Consider the following 21,718-nt stretch of genomic DNA (forward strand, 5'->3'; position numbering starts at 1 on the left):
AACACTTCCCTCCCAGGCATCCTTGCTCCATAAAGTCACTAAAGAATGTGTGCACCCAAGCAAGGAAGAAAAAAAGCACAGGATCCTGTACATGACGCAGGTAGGAGCAAAGGAAACCTCTAAAGTGACAATGAAAGGATAGTCTTGGGATGACTAAAGCTTGGCCAGTCAAGACTGCACGGCGGAGGCCCACAGGTTGCAAAGCCTCTGCAATGTGCTTTTTAGGCTGATGTGTTGCACCAAAGTAGTGGAATAAACCAATAAACAGGATATCACACCCAGAAAACAGGGGGAAGGCAAAAAAAGCCCCAGGGTGAAGGCTGGCAGCTATTCCAGTGCAGGGGCATTCCTCAAGAAAGACCACACCAAGGGGGAAAAGAGAAGTAAGTAACCCACTAATTGAAAGGACCATCCCCATTAAAATCTACACAAAATGGTGACTGAGACAAAATTATCAATAGATACAATGAACATAAAGCTGAGGGCAATGACATATTTAACTTCAAGAAACACAAAGTAAAATAGGAATTATTATTTAGAAATACAGGGCTGCAAGGAGGTGGGTAGGAATGGGTCAGGGACTACTGGATCTTATGAATCATTTAAAACTATGAGTATGCAGTTCTTTAAAAAATTAAAATTTATTTTCAGAAAGACAGATTGACTTCTCCCAAGCTTTCCAATCTTATCTATGATGATTTACAGTATCTATCTATTGAAATGCAATGGTGACAAATATTGGTACCCACCATCCTAGGTGGGAAAAACATTTAAGAACTGAAGAGTACTTTGAAATAGTTTTATTGGCTCATAAGACCTTTGCATATAAAAAAAATACCCAAAACACTATGCAGTATTAAATCACAATTACATTTTTTTTAACAATTGGAACTACCCAGAATATACATTTTTAAAGGAAAAAAAATCCTACTGAACTGAATTCTGAAATGACATTATGACTTAAATACTATGACAAAATAGATAATTCCTTATAACATTAATTCATTGCACAAAGCTGCCAGATATTTTCATAAGCATAACCATTGCACAGAGTGCAAATGAACACAATTTCAACGTTACACATTTAGTTGAAGTAATCTCCTCCACCTATGGAACTCTTAAATTTCTGGCACAAAATGTTGGTCTGTTTTAACTTCCACCAGGCAACCAACTTCACAATCCAGTTACTCTTTCCCTTCAATAAAGAGCATCCTTCTGCTGTCACTGCCTAAGAGTCAGCACCGCCTCTGCTTGAAGAAATCGACTCCTCTCAATTCCTCGGGCAGGTATTCCTGATCCACAGGCTCACTGTACATGGGGTTGTACTTGTAGCCTTTGCCGTAGCCCAGATCCTTCATCAGCCTGGTTGGTGCGTTCCTCAGGTGCAGGGGCACCGGGGGCAGAGGGCCCTGGTGGTTCCTCAAGCAGGCTTTGACATTATTATAAGCGCTGTACACCTCAATGGACTTTGGGGCTCTCGCAAAATAGACCACACACTGGGCCAGAAGCACCTAGGATACAGAAGGACACATTACCAAGGAGGTGCCAGAAAGGTTCTGTTTGGCAGAGTGCTTTAAGATACCTCCAGTTAACTTTTTAAAAAATTCCCATCATGCTTTTTTATCTCCATTTTTTGCCTAGTCTGGATAACTAGAGAAGAAATCCCTATGAATGAGAGACAAGCCAGGCCAGTGCTTCTCCTTAAAAAAAAAAAAAAAAACAACTGAAGAACATTTTGCAAAATGAAATTTTTTTAAACCCTCAAGATATAAAACAGATGAACAGGAAGCTGCTGTTTGGGAGGCAAACCCACAGGGGCTTCCTCCTTAGCTCCTTCACAACCTTTCTGTCGCCCAGGAAGACTTTAGCACCTTCTCTGAACCCTGAGATTCCTAAGGACAGTTTGAAATAATAACTTCATCCACACCGAAGGTCTGATCTCTCTCTAGAGCCTAGAATTCTAAACAATGGGACTTCAAAAGTTGAGCCCAATCTAGCGGGCCCAATACATCAATAGTGAAGGTACCACATATATTCAAATCCACCAAAGGTTGGAACACAGGAGAAAGGAATGGATTTGTAAAGATGGGAGCTGTTTACTTTACCTCACATTCAGGCATGCCTATAAAATGACAGCCTTGGTAGGCAGCAACTGCTTGTGTTAATGCAGACGGGTCTGCCAGACCTGTCACACACACAGAGAGACAAAGGAGTTAAGTCACAACACACACTATCATCCCCACTTGTCCGCGTGTTGCCGCAACCAGAGACCATAACTGCTTATAGACTTGGTGACAAAAATAGTCCCATTTAGCAAAAGAAATGGAACTTATCGCTGATCATTGATCACATTAACTTATTCAAGAAATATTTACTGAGTGATAACTGTGGTGTCCAGAACTGGCTCCTTGTGGGTAAAAATTTTATATCTAGTAGTAGGAAAAACAAGAGACTATAACAAATACTGAGAGGACCAAAGGCCATGAAGACATTCACAAGTATGGGTACATTAAAAACAAAACATTTACAAAGGAAAAAAAAAAAAAAAAAAAGCTGTTCTTTGTCTTTAAATGGTGTCCAGAGTCTTCCATTTCTACCTCAGGAACTGTCCAACGAAAACCTCAACACCTGGCTGCAAAAGCAAATTGAAAAGTATCTCTTTTATTTCAACATTCTGAATAAACTACTCATATTCTAAAGAACATTCCCGAAGAGGAAATAGAAAATGGTGACTTTTTAATACATTCAAAAGCACACACACACACACACACACACCAAGAAAAAGACAACTAAGCTCCTGCAGAAAGTCTTCTCTTGCTTTTTACACATAATTCCATGACATCCTTAGGCCAAAAGAAGTCACATTCCCTCCCTCATGCCACCTGCCCCACACCCAATATGAATTGGGGCTCTGGGACCCTCAGACACACTCACCAATGTCCTCACTGGCAAATCTCACCAGCCTCCTTGCCACATAGAGTGGGTCCTCTCCTCCCTCAAGCATGCGTGCCAGCCAGTAGAGGGAAGCATTCTGGTCCGAGCCTCGCATGGCCTTGTGCAAGGCGGAGATGCAGTTGTAGTGCTCCTCTCCTGTATACCACAGAAAGGCACCCACTCAGAGGGGTCCCCCAGCCAGCTTTGTGACAGGCTAATTTAAGGAAGGCTGCACTAACAGAGGTCCCAGGGAAGCTGAGGAGAGTGGGGTTGACGGCTATCCTCAAACTATACTAGGTGGGAGGATGCAAACCTGTAGCATGCCCCAGTGCAGTCCTCCTTGGAGGTAGGGCGCTTGTTTGGTGGCTAAGTCCTGTTCAGAGGAAGAGGATGCTACTTGAAAAACATGAAGAGGGTGTTTCCATTGAATGTGTACACACAAAGGTGAACAGGGTGGGGACATTCACTCTGAAAAGTAATCTCTACCACAGTGGATTTGCCAGAGACAAGAGGGGAGGTAGGGACAGTCTCACATTCTGACTCCATCTTATCCCCCTGAAGTCTATTTAAGGAAAACAGACCATGGGGCTGCTTGTAGCCATCAGGATGGAGAGTCAAGTGTCAAGGGCAGCTGTCATGGCCCATTTGTTCCTCAGTGTTGTTTCCAGCTGTCTTCCTGATATCTGAAGCCTGTGGTCATTTAAACCACAGCCCTGGTGTACAGACACCTGTGTGGCATGATCCCAGAGAACTGGCACTAATAGATCTCACTCTGAACGGGTAAGACTCACCCTCACCATTTGGTCTTATTCCATTTTTTGGCCTGGATTCACAAGAAAAACAAATCAGTGAAATGTGCTTTAGAAAAAACACATAGAAAGGCAGGAAATCATAGCTCAATGATTTTTTAAATAAATAAAAGGCAGTGGTACCTGTACACATTTCACAATTTCCTGTCCATCCTTTTTTTCTTAAGCTCAGGGATAGAACATTCCCCTTATGAGAAAGAGGGGTGTTTGGGGGTGTTCTTGAGTTCTTCTAGAGAAGCACCTAGTGCTTCTCTTCATCATGAGCCCATATGAACAATAAGACTGTGTTCTTCCAGACAGTTTTCGGGCCCCGGGAACAAATCCCAGTAGCTGATCAGTCTGCTAAGACAACACTTGGTCTTCAGATGGAGATGAAAGAAAGCAACAAGAAACTCCTCTGGCCTACCAAAGGGGAAAGTCCCAAAAGGTTGATGGCAGAATCTGAGCAAATCCAGTTTTCAAGGAGGTTTGGGCAGATCAACATGTCAACATTATTGGATTTCTATAGACAAACTGAGTGTCCACTGTACCAGGGTTTCCCTAGTGAAGTCAGCTACAGACACTGGCTGGGAAAGTGTCCTAAGTGATCCTCATGGTTCTGGCTCCCTCTCACACCTGTGCTTTGCTCCTCTGTGGGCCAAAACTTAGAGGTGGGGAAGACTAGGGTAGATCTAGTCAAACACATGGGTATGGAAGGATGAAAGAAACCACCTCTAGTTCACATTCTGTCTAGTTTACACTTCCCCCAATGCAGGTTACTCATCTCCTCCAAGTTTTACTGGGTCAATGTGAGAGGTAATAGTACGTGGGCCAGAACATGGGCTCTTGGGCCAGGCAGCTTGGGCTTGAAACCTAAACTTACCACTCAGCCAAGGGTATATTCCTGATCCTCTCTGTCTCAAGGTTTTCATCTTAAAAATGGGGATGCCAAGACCACTTCATAGCTTGTATTAAATACATGCCTGGCACATAGCAAGCATGCACTATTGAAACACTGTATTTTAGATTCTATTATTATTCTATGCTTCTGCTTTTATTATACACTGCTTTAAAAAGTTGACACAAGCCCATATGAACAATAAGATTGTGTTCTACCAGAACACAACTGTTTATAATACCTTGATGTCAAGACATGAAAGAAAATTTATTCTCATCTGGATACTTATTTAATTTGATGCACACCATCTGAACTATTTACTGGATCCTACTATGGGTACTATATACTAGTGAGCAACACTAAAATAATAAAAATTATGGGATAGATTCTTTTCTTATCAGTTATAAAAGTCTAAGGTAACAGGTTTTCAGGGCAATACTTCTATAATCCCTATTTATGGAACAGCCTATATGAGAACATTTCTCAAGTTCATGAATTCTATTTACACCTGTTGTGGATCCTCTGTGTAGCAGACACTCTATAGAGTTGCATGTGGGTAGAGGGGGCTCATTGATATTAGAAAGACATAGACTGTAGAGTTCTCAAGGCTTTTGGACGTGGCATCAGGAGGCCTCCACTGCCCCCAGCTCTTCCTAAGGAAGCAAAGAACTAGCGACAAGGTAATCCCCATGGTTCATGGTTCCCTGGGACTAGACACTTCCAAGTGTGATTCCTTACAGGGAATGTGCTCTAGGGCAAGCTCAATGACTGCACACAGCAGGCCTGAAATGGAAGCATGAGCAGTGGTAAAGGAAATGATATTGGGAACCAGTCGGACCTTAATTTGAGGATCAGTTTTACCACAAGCTTTATGAGGCAAGCCAAGTTTTGTTATCTGAAAAATGAGGATATTAATAAAGTACCTTCTAAGGTTATTTGGAAAATTTCATATTACTTGGATATTAACTGATAGTCTGATTAAATATGAAAGACTGATCTAGTCAAAATGAAGCCCCCCTTGGGACACTTACAAAAAGGGAGAAAGATCACAGCTGTTGGACCCCCAGAAGCAAGGGAGAATCCACCATGTAGTAATTCCTTCACTTTTGAAAAACTTTTATTTTGTTCTTCTCATTTTTGTTTTTGACTAAAAGCAAAGCAAAGCTCTATATCTAGATATTCAACTTTTCAGATTTGTTAAGCACTGACATGACACTCACATAAGGGAGAGATAGCCATGTGAGAAGGCTCCTGCTGGGAGGCAGGTAAACGTCAAAATGCAGATGGGATGGGACTGTGTGTTTCACATGTCCAATGTGACCTTAGCACTGACACCCACATTACCATCAGCTAAGGGGCACTAAGGCCAAAAAGCTTCAGTCACTCTACCAAGGTTGTGTAGTGAGCACCTTTACTAAGAGACTCTGCCTGCAACCAAAGTCATTCTTAAGCCCCTCCACCCCTTCCCCAGCCAATAAGAAGGACTCTCGTCATCAGGAAATATCAGAGATGTGGCACAGCCAACATGAGAAGTGGAATGTTCAATTATCAGCTTCTTTTTCTGGGAGAACTTTTAAAGGTGTAGAAATTCTATTCCATAGTTACTGTAATATGACTATGTTCAGAGTCATACAAATTTTCCATCACAGGAGTTCAGCTTAATCTGCAGTAAGCTATCTTCATCTCTGACCTTTTTTTATAAAAAGATACAAATGTGCTATGCTTATATTTAATACTAGCCGTTCACAGATTTAATAAAAGCTGACATTATCTGTTATCTCTAAATGTGGTTCTCTGTAAACAGTTAAGTACACACTGAAAAATTAGATTTGAATTTTTCTAAGAACCCACTACAAAATAAAAGCATCAAGAGCCATATAAACTCAATGTTTAGGTTAAACTCCAAAAAGTAAGGATTTTTTAAAAATATTCTTTTAATTGTAAATGGACACAATATATTTATTTATTTTGAATAGTGCTGAGGATTGAACCCAGTACCTCACATGTGCAAGGCAAGCAGTCTACCACTGAGCCACAACCCCAGCCCCCAGAAATTAAGGATTTTTAACACTCAAGTAAAGTACTAAATAAGTCATTTATTGCAAAAGTCCTCTTGCTACTTACTGCCTTTGCAAATTACAGGAATTACTGTCAACTAAATACATAGGCTTTCAAAAGTGCTTATACACCATAAGTTGCTACCAGAAAGTAATGAGAAAATATCTAATGATTTTATAAGATGAAGGAGGAGCCTGTAAATTTCAAACCCCTGAACTCCTTTTGATGCCTGGCAATGAGCAGTTGTGCACACTTATTTCTCTATAGTGTTACTTTTTCTACATTCCAGTTACTCAGTTACTTACCTGCCCGGTCATATAAAATGTGGGATCGCTGGAGACCTTCCTTCACATCATTCTCAGTGATCAGAACTCTACTGGGAGAATAGGTTTGCCCACTCTTCTTACAGAACATCTTCCTAGAGCTTAACCTGGCCAGCACTGCCAGCTGCAGTCCGTTCAAGCCAGCTCGGGCATCCCCATCACTGAGATAAGCAAGAGTATCTACTGCTTTATCTTCTATAAACACGGAGGGTCTGGAACACAACCAGCATTAGTTATTGTCACTCAGGTAACACATTTCTCATTCTGCAGCATACCTTAGTGAACTTGTACTTCTGGTAAAGTCAATGAAAAAAACCACCTTAGTTCAAGGCTTTTGACCCTTGTTTTGAACTCACACAGTTAATCTGGTTAAGCACTGCTGAGATTTAAAAAGTCACAAGCATTACTGAGATCTTAAAAGTTACAAGGGCATCTCACTGGGTCCCAAGAGTTGGAAGAATACTACATTGTATCTTATGAGCCACCAGGGTATCTTACTGTAAGTTCACTCATTGAAGCTTGTGTGAAACAGAAATTGAATGTCCTGGAAAGTTATAGTTGACAAGTGGGCTCTCTGGTTCTGCCCTAAAGAACAGTGAACACTTTATCAGAAACATTAGCACCTCATTATAGCATATGGCAACCCACATCTGGATGACACAAAAAATGCTCAGACTACCTTCCACACAGGCAAGAGACCACATCACATTATTAGCTCTAAAAGGGTCCAGATCAGGCAGTTCAATTCCCTCATTTTACAAACAATAAACAAGATCCTCAGTTCCCTGGACACAGCAGGAACTAGAAGTTCTCTCTAATTTTGGCCTACGACAATTTCAGAGAGCAGTACGTCATTTCAGAGTGGGTATTACTCATACAAAATCTACCTGGGGTAGCAAAGAGGTCACTACCCTGGAAAATTATCAAAAGACTGCCAGAATTTAGTTGTGGGACTTTGAGTTAATCACCTAACCTCTCTCCAAATGTGAGAACCAAAATTTGCAAACACATTCCAAAGTCTGTATCTTCATAAACAAGATCTAACTATAATTAGTTTTCAGGTCTAATTTCCATCTTGACTATCTAACACATTTCATTACTTACAAGAGTCTTATTTCCTGATTGAGCTGCAAAAAATATAATTTTTTGAATATATAGTTCACCCATGTCATTATTATCCTTCAACGGAAAATATCTACACAGTAATTAATAAGTTTATCAGGATTGTCCTTCCAAATCAGCTACTTGGAAAACAACACACAGTGCTTGTACACCATAAGTTATACAACAGGTGCCAACTGGGATGGGCTAAGGGAGAGTTCTGGAGCAGAATCCAGCTTGTATGCTGGGGTCAACATAAAATTTCTAATACAGAATTTTTTCTCCTACACCCACCTACAACTTTGCCTGGAAAACAACCTGAGTAACCTCAATCTGCATTTCACTCAAAGATGTGTCTCTAATGTCATGAAGACTGTCCCATCTCATTCCCTTACCTACTAACAGTGGCCAGGATTTAGTTACTCACTGTGGGCCTCATCACATATAAGATACCTGGTTTGACTTAACTTTCTAAAAGAACACTGTCTCCTCAGACTCAAGAAAACTGTCTGGCCTCAGACCCTTAGGTATAGCCCAGAGACTCATCTCCCTTCCTTCTGAGAGTATCATCTTCTCAGCAGTTAACTCTTCTCAGCAGTGAACTCAACAGATCATCCAAAAAATATTACCAGGATCATATTATTGGCACTTTGGAAAGTCGATGGATCATCTCTCAACCAGAAGCTGGATTTTCTGAAAGATGATTTAGAAGAAAACAATAGAGCATATACTAAAGAGGTAGAAAGGAGGAACCAGCATCAAAGAGGCCCAGCAGCCTATGATGTCTCTAAGATCAAGGGCATAGTACCTGGGGCGAGTGTGGGGGTAAAACTGACGGAACACCTCTTTTCCACTTCCTTGGGAAGCTTCCTAGCAACAAAAAGTTTTCAGGACAACTGAGGGAAGAAAAGGAGTAAAAGTAGGAGCCCTAATCAGTCCCAACATACTGAACTATTCTATATCCCACACCATGAGTTGGGTTGCTCATTCCCGTGTCATCTCTCCACCCTCACTAAATGTTGAGCACATGGACAGGAATAAGGTTCCACTAGTTCTTTGTATTTCTAGTGCCTAGTAGATAACAGATATTCAATTACTGCACAGTGAATAGGCTAACTTCAATTTTCTCATTATTTCAGAGTAATATTTTTTAATTTAAAAGAAATCATATAAAAATATAGAAAACAAAACAGAATCCTACCTTTATCACCTAAGACAATAACCGGTATGATGATGACATTTATTTAATTTTCTTTATGATTCAACCAGCCATGCAACCACTAACCTTACATGTAATTTTTAAAGCAAAACTTAGACCACACTATGAACAGTTTCACATTGCTAAAAATTTAATAATGGTTTGAAAAACAAGCTACTCAAACTTCTGAATTTTTCTATTTTAAAAATAGTCAAAGAGAGAAAAATCACTACTGCTAGACTATCCTAAAATTAGTATTTTGGTATATATCTCTTTTCTATGAATTAGTCCATTTTTGCTCCATAGATTTATAAATAGCATGCTGTGAATAAGGCTTTGAAAATGGACATGTATTTGTCTAATTGGGAAATATGGTCCTTTGATTTGTACTCCTAACCAAAGTATAAATCATTCTGTTGTTTTGGTTTGCATTCATGGGAATGAAGTTGCTGCCACAACAAAAGCCACCCAAGCTCCCACCACTCTCCTTCTTCCCCTTGGGTATCATCCACAGTTCAAAGTTCATCCCATCCAAAAGGAGAGTGTACTTTTAAACCCAAAATGAATTTCTCATCAACTGTTCAAGCAATAAAAGGGGGAACTCACTGCACTCACAATAGTCATGTAAGGAAATTACAAAATGGAAATTCACTGTTATGAACACCATGCATGAAGGGGTGTGATTTAACTACCATCTAATATGTCCTAAATCCCTCTTTATTTTAAATTCTGAAAAGTAGTAATAAAATACAATAAAATACTCTGAGATCTTAGAATGGGACAGAGATGACAGAACTAAAGTTAATCATTGATATTTGCAAAACCACTCAGCAAACAGTAACTACGAAATTATCTTGAGACAAACAGTAACTACTAAATTATCTTGAGAGAGTTTCTCTAGGTTAGAGAATTTAACATTATTTTTAAATTTAAGTATAAACTTACAAAATATTCTGCATTTGGAAATAACCTTCAAAGGTAGCATAGAATTAAATGAGATGAAATCTACTTTGGGGATAGTGTCCAAACTTTCATAGCATCCTACAAAGAAATAAGCAATAGACAGTAAATTATGTTGTTATAAGGTAGTAAAAACCCTTTTCATAATGAGAGGAAAAGATTATATTCTGGTTAATACAATTTAGAGATGAAACACAGAGCTAAGTAAAGAGAAACACTCTGATCTTAACAGAATATGGAAAGCTTCTTCTTCCTTCCCCTTTCTTTTCCAGTGGCCTGGATCCTGCACAGTGTTCTACTGGTAAAGGATATTGGGATTTGGAGAATACTATTTATATGGCTGGATGTTTAAGTAGGAGGAGTAAAGAAAGTGAAAATGTCCCTGTTATTTCACCGCAGAACAAAAGAATAAGATGGGTTTATTAAGCTCTCCCTCCCTAAATTATAAAACAAACTCCCTGAATCTCTTCACTAAGGAAACTGAACATTATATGGTCAGTGTAACAACTACTAAAAAGTGGTTCTCAACCAGGGATACGCATCAGATTAGAGAACTTTCCTCAAATACAGATGTGGATACCATACTATTGATTTACTGATTCCCAAAACTCCAGGGTCAGACCCCAGGCACAAAATACATCCCAAACAAGTGTGATATGCATATCTGGTTAAAAGGCATACCTGCTACATTTTAGGTGGGATCTTTTGTACTGACTCCTTTACAAATTAATACAGAGTTGCCCTTAAATAAAAAACACACAGAGAAAGGTTAGGATGGTAATGTTCACTGCCAGCATTCATCCCCTTTCACCTTGGTACCTAGGATCCTTCCAGCAACTGAGGTTGCTTAATAATTGGCAACATTCCTTTAAAATTGGTTCCATGTCATTCAAGCTGAATGATCGTGAGCATATTTCTTAACCTTGTTCTGCCTCAGTTTCCTCTTCTAATAAAAAAAAAAGCTGATACCTAATTTGCAAAGCTATACTGAGGATTAAACAAGACATGCAGAATGCTCAAGAGTACTATCTACCATATCAGGAGTACTCCATAAATGTTAGCTATTGTTATTATCATTTGAATTAGATATTCAATAGCATGCTCTCTAGAATTGTAAATCTTCAAAACAGAGCCCCAAACTCTGATGTTTCCATGATAACCTGAGTTAAACTGAAACAAAACTTACTTTCTTCATAAAGACAGACATACATTTCACAAATAATGTCATCTTTTTCTATAATCCTATGTCTTTCCAAATTATATACCACATACCTGGCAGGGTTCTACAGAGGGTTGAATAGTAACCCTCAAAAGATGTTAAGTCCTAATCCTTGGAACCCATGGATGTGACCTTATTTGAAAATAGGGTCTTTGCAGATATGAGAATCTCAAGATGAAACCACCCTGGATTTAGGGTGTATCTTAAATCCAATGACAAATATTCGTATAAGAGGAAAAGAAGACACAAGGACATAGAGGTCATATGAAGATGGAAGCAGAGATGGCAACCAGAAGTTAAGGGATGCTAGGAGATACCAGATGCTTGAAGGAAGCCTCTGGAGAGTTATGGCCCTGCTGACACCTTGATTTTGGTCCTAACTTCCGGAACCAGGAGAATTAAGTTCTGTTGTTCTAAGCCAGTCAGTTTGTGGTACAGCAACCACAGTGAACTAATATAAGGTTGCTATTTTTTTTTGTATCAGGTAGTGAACCCAGGGGCAATTAACCACTGAATCACATCCCCAGTCCTTTTTATTTATTTACTTTTTAAATTTTGAGACAGTGTCTCATTAAGTTGCTTAGGCCTCACTAAATTCCCGAGGCTGGCTTTAAATTCATGATCCTCCTGCCTCAACCTCCCAAATTGCTGGGATTACAGGCATGTGCCACCGCACCTAGCTCGTTGCTGATGTTTTTAAAAGTACCATTTTAACTTATATTTTTCTTTATATTAACATTTTTTTGAAAAAAAACTTGCCTCCTATATTTATTTATTCAGTATAATTCAAAGGTTCTGTATTTGCTAGGCATGGCTGGGTGTTGAAAAGTACATTAATGTGCCTGTAGAGAACATGATAAAGGCCAGGTGAGCAAATCGGCTTATAGTGCCATGGCGGGGGTGGTATAGAGAAGAGATGTCTAAAATATTCGAAAGCAAACATTCTACCTCCTGGATGAGGAGATGCTGAGTTGAGTTTTGAAGGGCAAGCAGAATTTAACCAGATGAAATAACGCTCCTTATCTGTGCCACAGTTCTCTGGTTTGTTTGGCTAGTCAACAGTTTCCATGTATTTTGCTCTCAAAGAATTTGGTCACATGATGAAGTGAAGTGTGCTATCTGAGCTGGGTTAATTTTGGAGGCAGGAAAAAAACAAAACAAAAAAAAACCTATGGTCTCTGGTATGAGGAGCTTGTGATGCTGAAGATGAAAAAGTAAAGAGGCATTTAATCATTCTGCACTACTTGCCACAGTAAGAATTGTAGGTTCCCAGATTGTAGGACACAAACATATTCAGAACTTCCCTTCTGAAGAAGTAATTTGTTTGTGGTCCAGAGAAACACATCTCTGTGGACATGAAGAGGGTGAAGTGAGAAGCCATAATTGCCCTTTGGCTCTATAGATACACAGGTCCAAATTGAAGTAGCATCTATCCCTTCATAGGGTGCTGGGGTTTGTCTCTTAGTTGGGGCTTTTCTTTAATCACCTGGAGAGAGGAGCCCTCAAACAAGATGACTATAGAGTTTTTTACATTGTTTGTATTTTCAACAAAGGTTTAAATTGTTTTGCCTACCTCTAAAGTAATCTTTTCTGCTGCAGAATAGAAAAAAAAGATGATAGAACACTGGCATAGAAGATACTGTCCAGAGTGGATTGTGGGTATAGAATAGATTTTAATAATTTTTTATAAAAATATTTTACTATAAGGTAAATAAGTATGCCAGTATAATTGTGTTAATCTAAAGAAAAATATTAATAAAAAGAAAAATTTGGGGGGCTGGGGCTGCAGCTCAGTGGCAGAGCGCTTGTGTAGCATGTGTGAGGCAATGGGTTCAATCCTTAGCACCACATAAAAATAAACAAATAAAATAAAAGTATTCTGTTAATCTATAACTTCAAAAGAACACATGGGCTAGAGATGTATCTTAGTCGTAAAGTGCACACTTAGCATGTGTGAGGTCTTTGTTCAATCCCCAGCAACCCTGACAAAAAAGAATATTTTTATCTCACTATAATGGGAATGAACATGTGTATAACTGTCTTAAGAACTCACAATCTTATAATTCCTCAAGTACAATCAAGAATAGTCAAGTAGCAGCTTTATTAGTTTTGGAATCAGTACCCTGCTCACCTCTTCTCACACAAAGTCTTCAAAAGCCTAGGATTTCTCTGTATATGTTTTAGTTGCTATCTAGGGCACCAAAACATGACATAAGAATACAAATGCACACTCATAGCTTCTCAGAAAGAGAAAGTAATTATGAGGGGGAGGGGTTAAGAGTCTTTTCTTGCAGCTCGATTAGTGTAACCAAATCTGATTTATCTGCACAAAGATGAATATGCAGCTGATGCCAATCCATAGGGATTTGAAAGTAAAATTTTACCTATAATAACTGAAAGACAACACAATCCACTGTTAATTGTCAATGACAATCAGGGAGGCAGATACTTCTTTCAGAAAAATCACTTATAATGTATTTTTTCTTTGGTCTATGACATCTCCCAACTTGTTATCAGAATTGCTAACAAACAGATCAATTAACGGATCTAAGCTTAATTTGCTTTCATTAAACTATGCTTGCTGATACTAAAAAGTTATAAGCATAAAAAAAAGTTCTTGATACATGGGCAACTATTCCTTATTTTGGACTATTACTCCCCCCTCCCAATGCAACTACTTTTCTCATACTGAAAGCTAGGGTTTATTTATTCATCAAACATTTACCAAGAGCATAATATATGCTAGACATAGTGCTACAAATATAAACAAGGACAAATTTCTATCTTCCCATCTCTCCAAAGAAGGCAGGGGACATGGAAAGCAATTAAGAGTGAAAGGAAGTCATAACTAGGATCACTTCTACACGTATGACAGGGGAAAAGGTTTTCTGACTGCTATACAATTTTAGCAGATTCAGAATAACTGATTCATTGTTATATTTAGCAACTCAAAGAAATTTTAATTCTTTCACTGGATCCTCTTAAACTTTAAAATGCTTGGAAGTCACTTGGAAATTTTTTAAAATATAGAAATCCTTTTCATGAGGATGAGCTCTATATCTCTACTGACCTTCTCAATTTACTTAAATTATGGCACAGCAGTTACTGAAGAGAGGGGAAAACTTGAAGTTCTCTGAATAACTCAATCCCATGAAATGATGAAATAAAATAAAAACTACCCTATGTAAATGAAAATTGTAGATACATCATGATAACCAGTATGCAAAAAAAAAAAAAAAAAAAAACACAAAAAAATGTTAAAAGAGTTGGCCCTTCATATCCATGGGTTCTGAATCCTCAAATCCAACAAATCTTGGAGATATTTTTTTAAAATGTACCTGTATTAAACATGTTCAGACTTTTCCCTTCTCATTATTCCCCAAACAATATAGAATAACATCTATCTGCACAACATTTATATTGTATTAGGTATTATAAATAACCTAGGGGGTTGAGAGTGTAATTCAGTGATTCACACACTGGGTTCAATCTCCAGCATTACAAAATAATTTTAAAACATTTTTTTAAAGTAATCTAAAGAAGAGTTAAAGTATATAGTAGGATGTGTGTATGTTTTATGAAAATACTAAACATTTTTACATAAAAGATTTGAGCATCTGTAAATTTTGGTATCTGCAGGGGGATCCTGTAACCTCCCTGCAGATGCTGAGACAACTGTACTAGATACAATAAAGTGGCAAAATACCACTGAAACTCTTATAAGTGTCCAGCCCACAAAGGGCTCCTGAGTATGAGCACATCTGATGGATACCAGCAGGTCCATATTTTGTAGCCACAGTTGTATCCGCCATTCCATCACAACTACACTACAAAATGAAGTGACTTCATTCTGCCCAGGAGTCCACGGCCAAATGTTTCAAGGCTTTCATATGACACAGCCACATCTGAGGCAGGAGCAAATGGGAGAGACACATAGGGAGAGACTGTTGAAACCTAAACCATGAATCTACAACTATGCCTTGTACTTTAATCCTCACAGAAAGGTGGCTCCAGAACTTGGCCTCAGGGCAACAGGAGCAGCTGCGTAGTCCAAGCATGAGGAGGTGGGTAATAGCCTCTCCTCTGACCGCATTACGCTTCATTGCATTAGTTTAACCAACACATACACAAATACTTCTGAAGAATATGTTCTACTGCAAATAAATAAAATCTCTTACCCAAGAAATAAAACTGATTATCCATAATTCATATGCCCTGTGTATTAATAAACTAACATGGTGTTCATGATGCAGAAACTGATTGCCAACAGGAACAAAACAGCTTCTGATATGTCGATTTCAGTTAAAATTCCTTTACTTTCATGGAATGAAATGAGTTTGGCTTTTCGAGTGTGAAAAATTAAATAATTATATGGCTACAGTTACATTTTTACTTTTAAAAAATAATAACAAATTGCAAGGAAAAAAGGAAATTTGAATCTAGCAGAATCTCCAAAGTTTTGAAAGTAGGTGCAAGATGTATATATCTATTTGTTCCATTAAATGAAGGACAAAAATCTTTTTAATCAACAAGGTTTTCTATAATCTTCCAAGCTCTTAAAACAGTGAGCTAGGAAAAGAACCCTTACTACAAAACAAACACCCAAGAACTAAAATAACAAAGCAATATTAAAGCCTAAACAATTATGGATATACCCTGTGAGGCTAGGAAATACATCTTAAAAGAAAGGGTATGTTTATAGAGATACTCTTAGTATGATATGAACACTTCTCTCCTTTTTTTTTTTTTTGCCCCCCTTACTGGCAGATCAACATTCTTCTTGGTCCCCACCTCTCTCCTGGCTGAGACCCAGCCCTTTCTGGCCCCCTGCCAAGAGACTCTCTGGGAAGTATGAGTCCCCAGGACACTTCACACTGTCAACTTACTCAGAGCTGCTGTTGCTGCTGTGGCTCAGAGGGTCAGTGGGACGGCTAGAGTCTAGGACATGAATTCCCAGTGAGTTGATTGCTCTCATTAAAATAGTCACCATTGCCTCTACTGGAAGTTTCTCAAGAACAATCACTCGACAACGGCTCAGAAGAGCTGCATTGACCTGGAAGGAAGGGTTTTCAGTGGTGGCCCCAATCAGGGTGATCGTCCCACATTCCACGTGAGGAAGGAAAGTATCCTAATCATGGGAGGAAAACAGAAGACAGTGATTCCAGTCAATAGCCAGTTGAGGAATCCTACGTAAGTTAACTATCCATTTTCTCACTTTTCTAATTTTACTTTTACAGCATGTACACTAAGTATGGATAAAATACTTGTGGAAAGTACAACTCTCAGTTTTTAAGTCCAAAACTTAAAAATCAGTGGGATGCCAGAGTCTAAAGCTGGTCTCTACTTGGTAGAATTCTAATACAGATTTAACATAAAAAAATTCTCTACTTATAAAAGTATGGCTGAATTGACATATGCTTTATTATATCAGCTATTTATTTACAGCAAAGTAAGAAAATACGAAAACATTAATATTTCCAAAATCCTCTTCCACTGTGGGACTCAGATTTTCTTCCTAATAAGCTTGGTGAATATATAACCACCAGACACTGTCTTACACAGAAACACTGAGATGTGTCAATGTCCCATATGAAACTTGAAAAGCTAGTATCTAGACAGAACTCTAAAAGGTCTACTACTCAAAAGACTGGGGGAGGGGGGCAGAAAACATTTTTGGATTTTGCGAAATATTTCTAATTATAAGTAAAAAGCTATAACAACATAAGTCAGGAAAAAGTATGCCTGGAAAATATTTTCATGTCTATTCAGAAAAAATGTGGCTTTGTTATAAAAATAAATTGTAACCTTTTACTTCTAAAATCCATTGAAATAAATAGTAATCTTACACGTGGAAAAATAAGATTATGCACCCCATTTGAATCAAATGTATGATATATCAAGATCATTGTAATGTTTTGAGCAACTAATAAAAAAATTAAAAAAAAATAGTAATCTTGATCAAGGGGACTCGGTGACAGCCTAAAGGCACAGAAAACTACTCTTTCATTTTGAAAATAAAAATATAAAGACAAAAAAAGGGACAATGATCTTAAAATCAAATTTGTCTATAATGATTCCTAATACTTTAGATTAAATTTTCTTAAATTAAAAACTGGATCCAAAATGGCTTTTCTGATATGGATAGCTTAGGGATACACTAATCATATATCAGATATCATTTTCTTGTTTTCAAAACATAGTAAGAAAAAGCATGGGGATACAGGGTGGAAGGAGATGGGGTTGACAAGCCTATGCTTCTTCATAGACAGTTAATAATGGTAACATTCCCTAGCATTTGTATAGTATTTCATACTATTTCATATTTCAAAAGTGATCTGATACTTTTTATTTTACTTGATGTACACAGTGACCAAAAGAGAAAAGAAGTTAATATACCTGCTGAGATTTATTGAACCGATGAATCTCATCAATAAAAAGGATGGTTTTCCTTTTGAAAAAGCTCTTTTCATTTTGAGCTTGTTTAATGACATCTCGAACATCATTTGTCTTGGCATTTGTTGCAGACAATGTTACAAACCTTATGCTATGTTTCTTGCTGTTGTTGGCTATGATATGAGCCAGGGTGGTCTAGAAAAGACAATACACACAGTTTGAAAAGCTAATCAGAGAGGACAGCACTCATGGGTACTACAAGCAGCATGAGCATTACCAAGCAAGTTGAACTCTTAAGAATGCTCAAAGACACAGACACCATTTGAAAAAACAGAGCCAAGTCTTAAATTAAAAATAAATAAATAAATAAACCAACATTCAAATAAAACAGGAAAGTAGCTAAAACTTAGGCTAATCCTGACCTTTTTTTCTTTGTTCCTTACCCCTTTTGATCCCTGTTTTGGGAACTCTTAAGATCTTTGGAATCCGAGTAAAGAGCAGCTGTCTAGATTTAGAAGAGCCTGGGTGACAGCTGTGACCCCTTACCAAAGGAAAGAGAAAATTCTCCCTCCTCCAGTCAAAAGTATTACAGCTGAAGAACTAGGTGTAGAACTGATCTCAGAACTACAACTAGTGGTAGCTCAATGAAGTGGTTGAGAAAAGCAAAGTGAAAGAGTCTTTGAGTTGAGAGACCACTGACAAAACACTTAGTATCTGAGGTGAATGCATAACACTTCTGAATGTCTACTCTGGACATTAACAACAGCATTGATACTGTTAGCACTTACCAGAAAGCAAAGGAAAGCTCCAAGGAAAGTGTTGTTCATTTAGTATCTGGCACTTACTGGGTGCTCAATAAATATGTATATGCTATTATAAGTATTGTTGTTGTTAGCACTTTAGTACTAAGAATGGGAATAAAGAAAAAGAGAAGATTGTTTAATTAAAGGGACAAATTTGCTCCTGACTGGAAAAGTGGCACTTATTTTCTGAAAGTTGTACTGCACACTAGACACTGTGGGCTTCTTTACCAAATTCCAGCCAACCTGCATCTTGGAATCAAGCTCTTACGTCACATAGGCTTGGAGTTGATCACCAATTACCTTACTGAGCAGCCTGGCTCAGTAAATCTCTTGCACTAAAATTTTCTATGACTCACTCATCTCCTTGAAGACCTTTTTCTTGCTGTCTGGGACCTTTAATAACTGATAATCCCTTCTCATGATCTGATGTAAAAATTTAACAATTACTAAAAATGTTACTGCTGTATCCTCTAAGTGGTCTAACAACTAAATCCATGGGGAGATTTATCAACGATTCTACCATCATCATAAAATGTATCTGGAGGCTGGTACTGTAGGTCAGTGATAGAACATATGCTTACATGCCAAGGCCCAAAAAACAATGCTATTTGAAATACATTTGCCTGGCCAAAGGGAAAGCATGATACAAATAAGACACAAAAAGAGCAAGTTGCATTCCAGGAACTGGAGTAATGACAGGTGTGGTTGTGTGAGATGAAGCTTGAAAGAAAAATCAGGAATATCCTGCATAAGAAGGAGTCTGAACCTCAAAACTAGGAGACCTCTTCTGATTCCCAAATTCTACCTGTCATTCACTGGTACTCATTATCCTTAAGCACCTCTTAGCTTCTCTTTTACCAGGGTTACCGCATTCATAACTTTTTTCTCAAATGTTCTTCCAATGACGTGTTCTCTAGACCCACAATATCCTAAGCGCCCTCCTCTGCACTTCTGCTTATCCCTAATGAAGGTACATGGAATCGAACACCAAAGGCACTGATGCTTTTTCTCTTAAACAGTATATGCAAAGCAATATAAGCAAAGCATTATAAACATAGTTATGGAAATTCTTGGTGAAAATAATATGCAGAGAGAAGAAAGTTTTTCATATTTGCTCTGAAAATCACTGTCAAACCAACAACTAGTGGAAGGGAACGGAAGCACAACAGAAATTTAAAAATTTAATTACTTTTTCAGAGCCGAACCCATACACATACAAGTGTAATATAGAAATGTCCCTTCACAATTTTTGTTGCATGCTGTTTCCTAAAGAATTGGGTCACTAAAAATCAGAAGGCAGGGGAGCTGATGCAACGTGAAGCGAACTCCAATCCGAGTCCCACTCTTGCTGTGAACCTAGAAATTCGTAGACATCTTCCATCTGAAAACGTCCAGCAAATGTGTCTTTAAGAATCTGGTGCGTGTTACTTTTTCACGCCCATCATAGACGCCACTTGTGGACCCAGCAGTGCCCTAACTCAGACCGCACCTGGGGCCCCTAGGCCACACCATCCCCGAGCCGGGCGAGTTCCTGGAGGACATAACCCACAGCCCGCTGACCGTTAGCGCCATCCACGCGCCGGGCGCGGGGCCAGGACGGCACTCACCTTGCCGCAGCCCGGCGGTCCCCACAGGATGAGCGAGGGGATTTCGTTGGTCTCCAGGAGCGAGCGCAGCAGGGTCTCCTGCCCCACCGCCCGGCTCTGCCCGATGTAGTCCTGCAGCGCATCAGGTCGCATCTTGTCCGCCAGCGGCTTACCCTCCAGCATCTGCCGGATTTCCTCCGCCGCCAGCGCCCGCGAATGCGGGCGGCCCCCGCCGCTGGCCCCGAAGGCGGCGTCTGCGGCGTCAGCGTCCCAGTGCCCCGGGTCGTCCTCGCCGTCCGCGTCCGCGTCGCCATCGCCGTCGCCCCCCGCCTCTTCCTCCTCCTGCGCCTCCGCTTCGTCCCAGCTGCGCGGAGACGCGCTCCCCGCCGCTGCGGCCGCGGCAGCCGGCCTCTTGCCCGCCCCCTTCCTCGCGGGGCTGCTGGAACGGGCCACCGGGAAGTCGGGGATCAGGCGGGCGCCACTGGGCGTGGGCGGCGCGTCGTAGCTCTCCCGGCTCTCGGTCTCCCCACCGTCGTCGCCCTCCTCGCCCTCGCCCTCGCTGCTCTCGGCCGCCGTCGGGGTGGCCGGCTGCTTCAGCGCCGAGCTCTCCGACAGCCGCCGCCGCTTGGCGCCAGGTGGCGAGGGCCCTTTGGCCCGATCCCCGGCGCGGTGCGGCCCGGCCGCAGGCTCCGCGTGCCCCGCGGGGTGGAGCAGCAGGCAGCGGTCCAGGTGTGAGTTGATGTGCGCGGCGGGCATCATCTGCTGGCACACGGGGCACTGCACCTGGTGCAGCTGCGATAGGAAGGGGTCGTCTTCCGGCCCGCTCACCTCCATGGCGGCCGTCGCCCTCCCCGGCGCGGCCGCACCTGCCCCTGAGAACGCCGAGGCCTCAGATGCCCGCCGCTAGGCCCCGTGCCGCGCGACCCTCGATCGGAGAGGCGGCAGAACGCGCACGGGCCGAGGGAGGGCGCCGCTCATGCCTCACGTCCGGAGCTACCGCATCGGCCCGCCCTCGGCCGGCCGCTGGTAACGCCTCTCGCGGCGCGTCGGGATGTGTAGTCCACGACCGTTTGTCCCGCCAGGGGCATCGCCTCGCGTGGCCCTTCGGGAAATGTAGTCCAGGGCTGCTTACCCAGATGCGGGCTATACCTCGCGCGGCACGTTGGGAAATGTAGTCCTCTACCGTTAGCCCCAGCCGCTGCTCGTTTACTTCCGGCTTCGCGAACCGCCTTTGTGAGGGGTGTCTCTAGGGCTGGTGTGGTGCGCCTGCGCAAAACTGCGCTGTGGCGGAAGCGGCGTTCCTTCGGCCCTTTGAGGCGGGGGAAGCCCGGGGGCATTCTGAAGTAGATTAGTGTCTGGGGCCATAGGGGTGGCGCATTGCAGGCTTTTTATGCTTCGGAAGCGGAGCCTGTCCGTGGGAGGTCACGGAAGTTGTTTGTAAAGAACCGGAAATGGGG

The 21,718-nt window shown here is 40.7% G+C and overlaps 1 protein-coding gene across 4 annotated transcripts; it reads right to left on the reverse strand.

Annotated features, from left to right (window-relative positions):
* Positions 1-785: 785 nt before the first annotated feature.
* On the reverse strand, positions 786-21,386 carry WRNIP1 (WRN helicase interacting protein 1). Of its 4 annotated transcripts, none has more exons than XM_081295084.1 (7): positions 20,283-21,386; positions 17,876-18,067; positions 16,366-16,607; positions 6,984-7,213; positions 2,935-3,090; positions 2,106-2,185; positions 786-1,511 (listed from the first exon to the last, which is right to left on the reverse strand). In XM_081295084.1, exons 1-7 carry the CDS (start codon positions 21,093-21,095, stop codon positions 1,236-1,238), a joined length of 1,989 nt encoding a protein of 662 aa, XP_081151210.1. In that variant the 5' UTR covers positions 21,096-21,386; the 3' UTR covers positions 786-1,235. The 4 variants fall into 4 exon arrangements, with proteins under 4 accessions (XP_081151210.1, XP_081151211.1, XP_081151212.1 ...); XM_081295087.1 differs by lacking the exon at positions 786-1,511 and adding an exon at positions 2,598-2,632 and having other exon boundaries at positions 2,129-2,185; positions 20,283-21,372; XM_081295085.1 differs by lacking the exon at positions 2,106-2,185 and having other exon boundaries at positions 1,319-1,511; positions 20,283-21,376.
* Positions 21,387-21,718: the final 332 nt, after the last annotated feature.

Source organism: Spermophilus citellus, assembly GCF_964194105.1.
Source record: "Spermophilus citellus genome assembly, chromosome: 5".
NCBI lineage: Eukaryota > Metazoa > Chordata > Mammalia > Rodentia > Sciuridae > Spermophilus > Spermophilus citellus.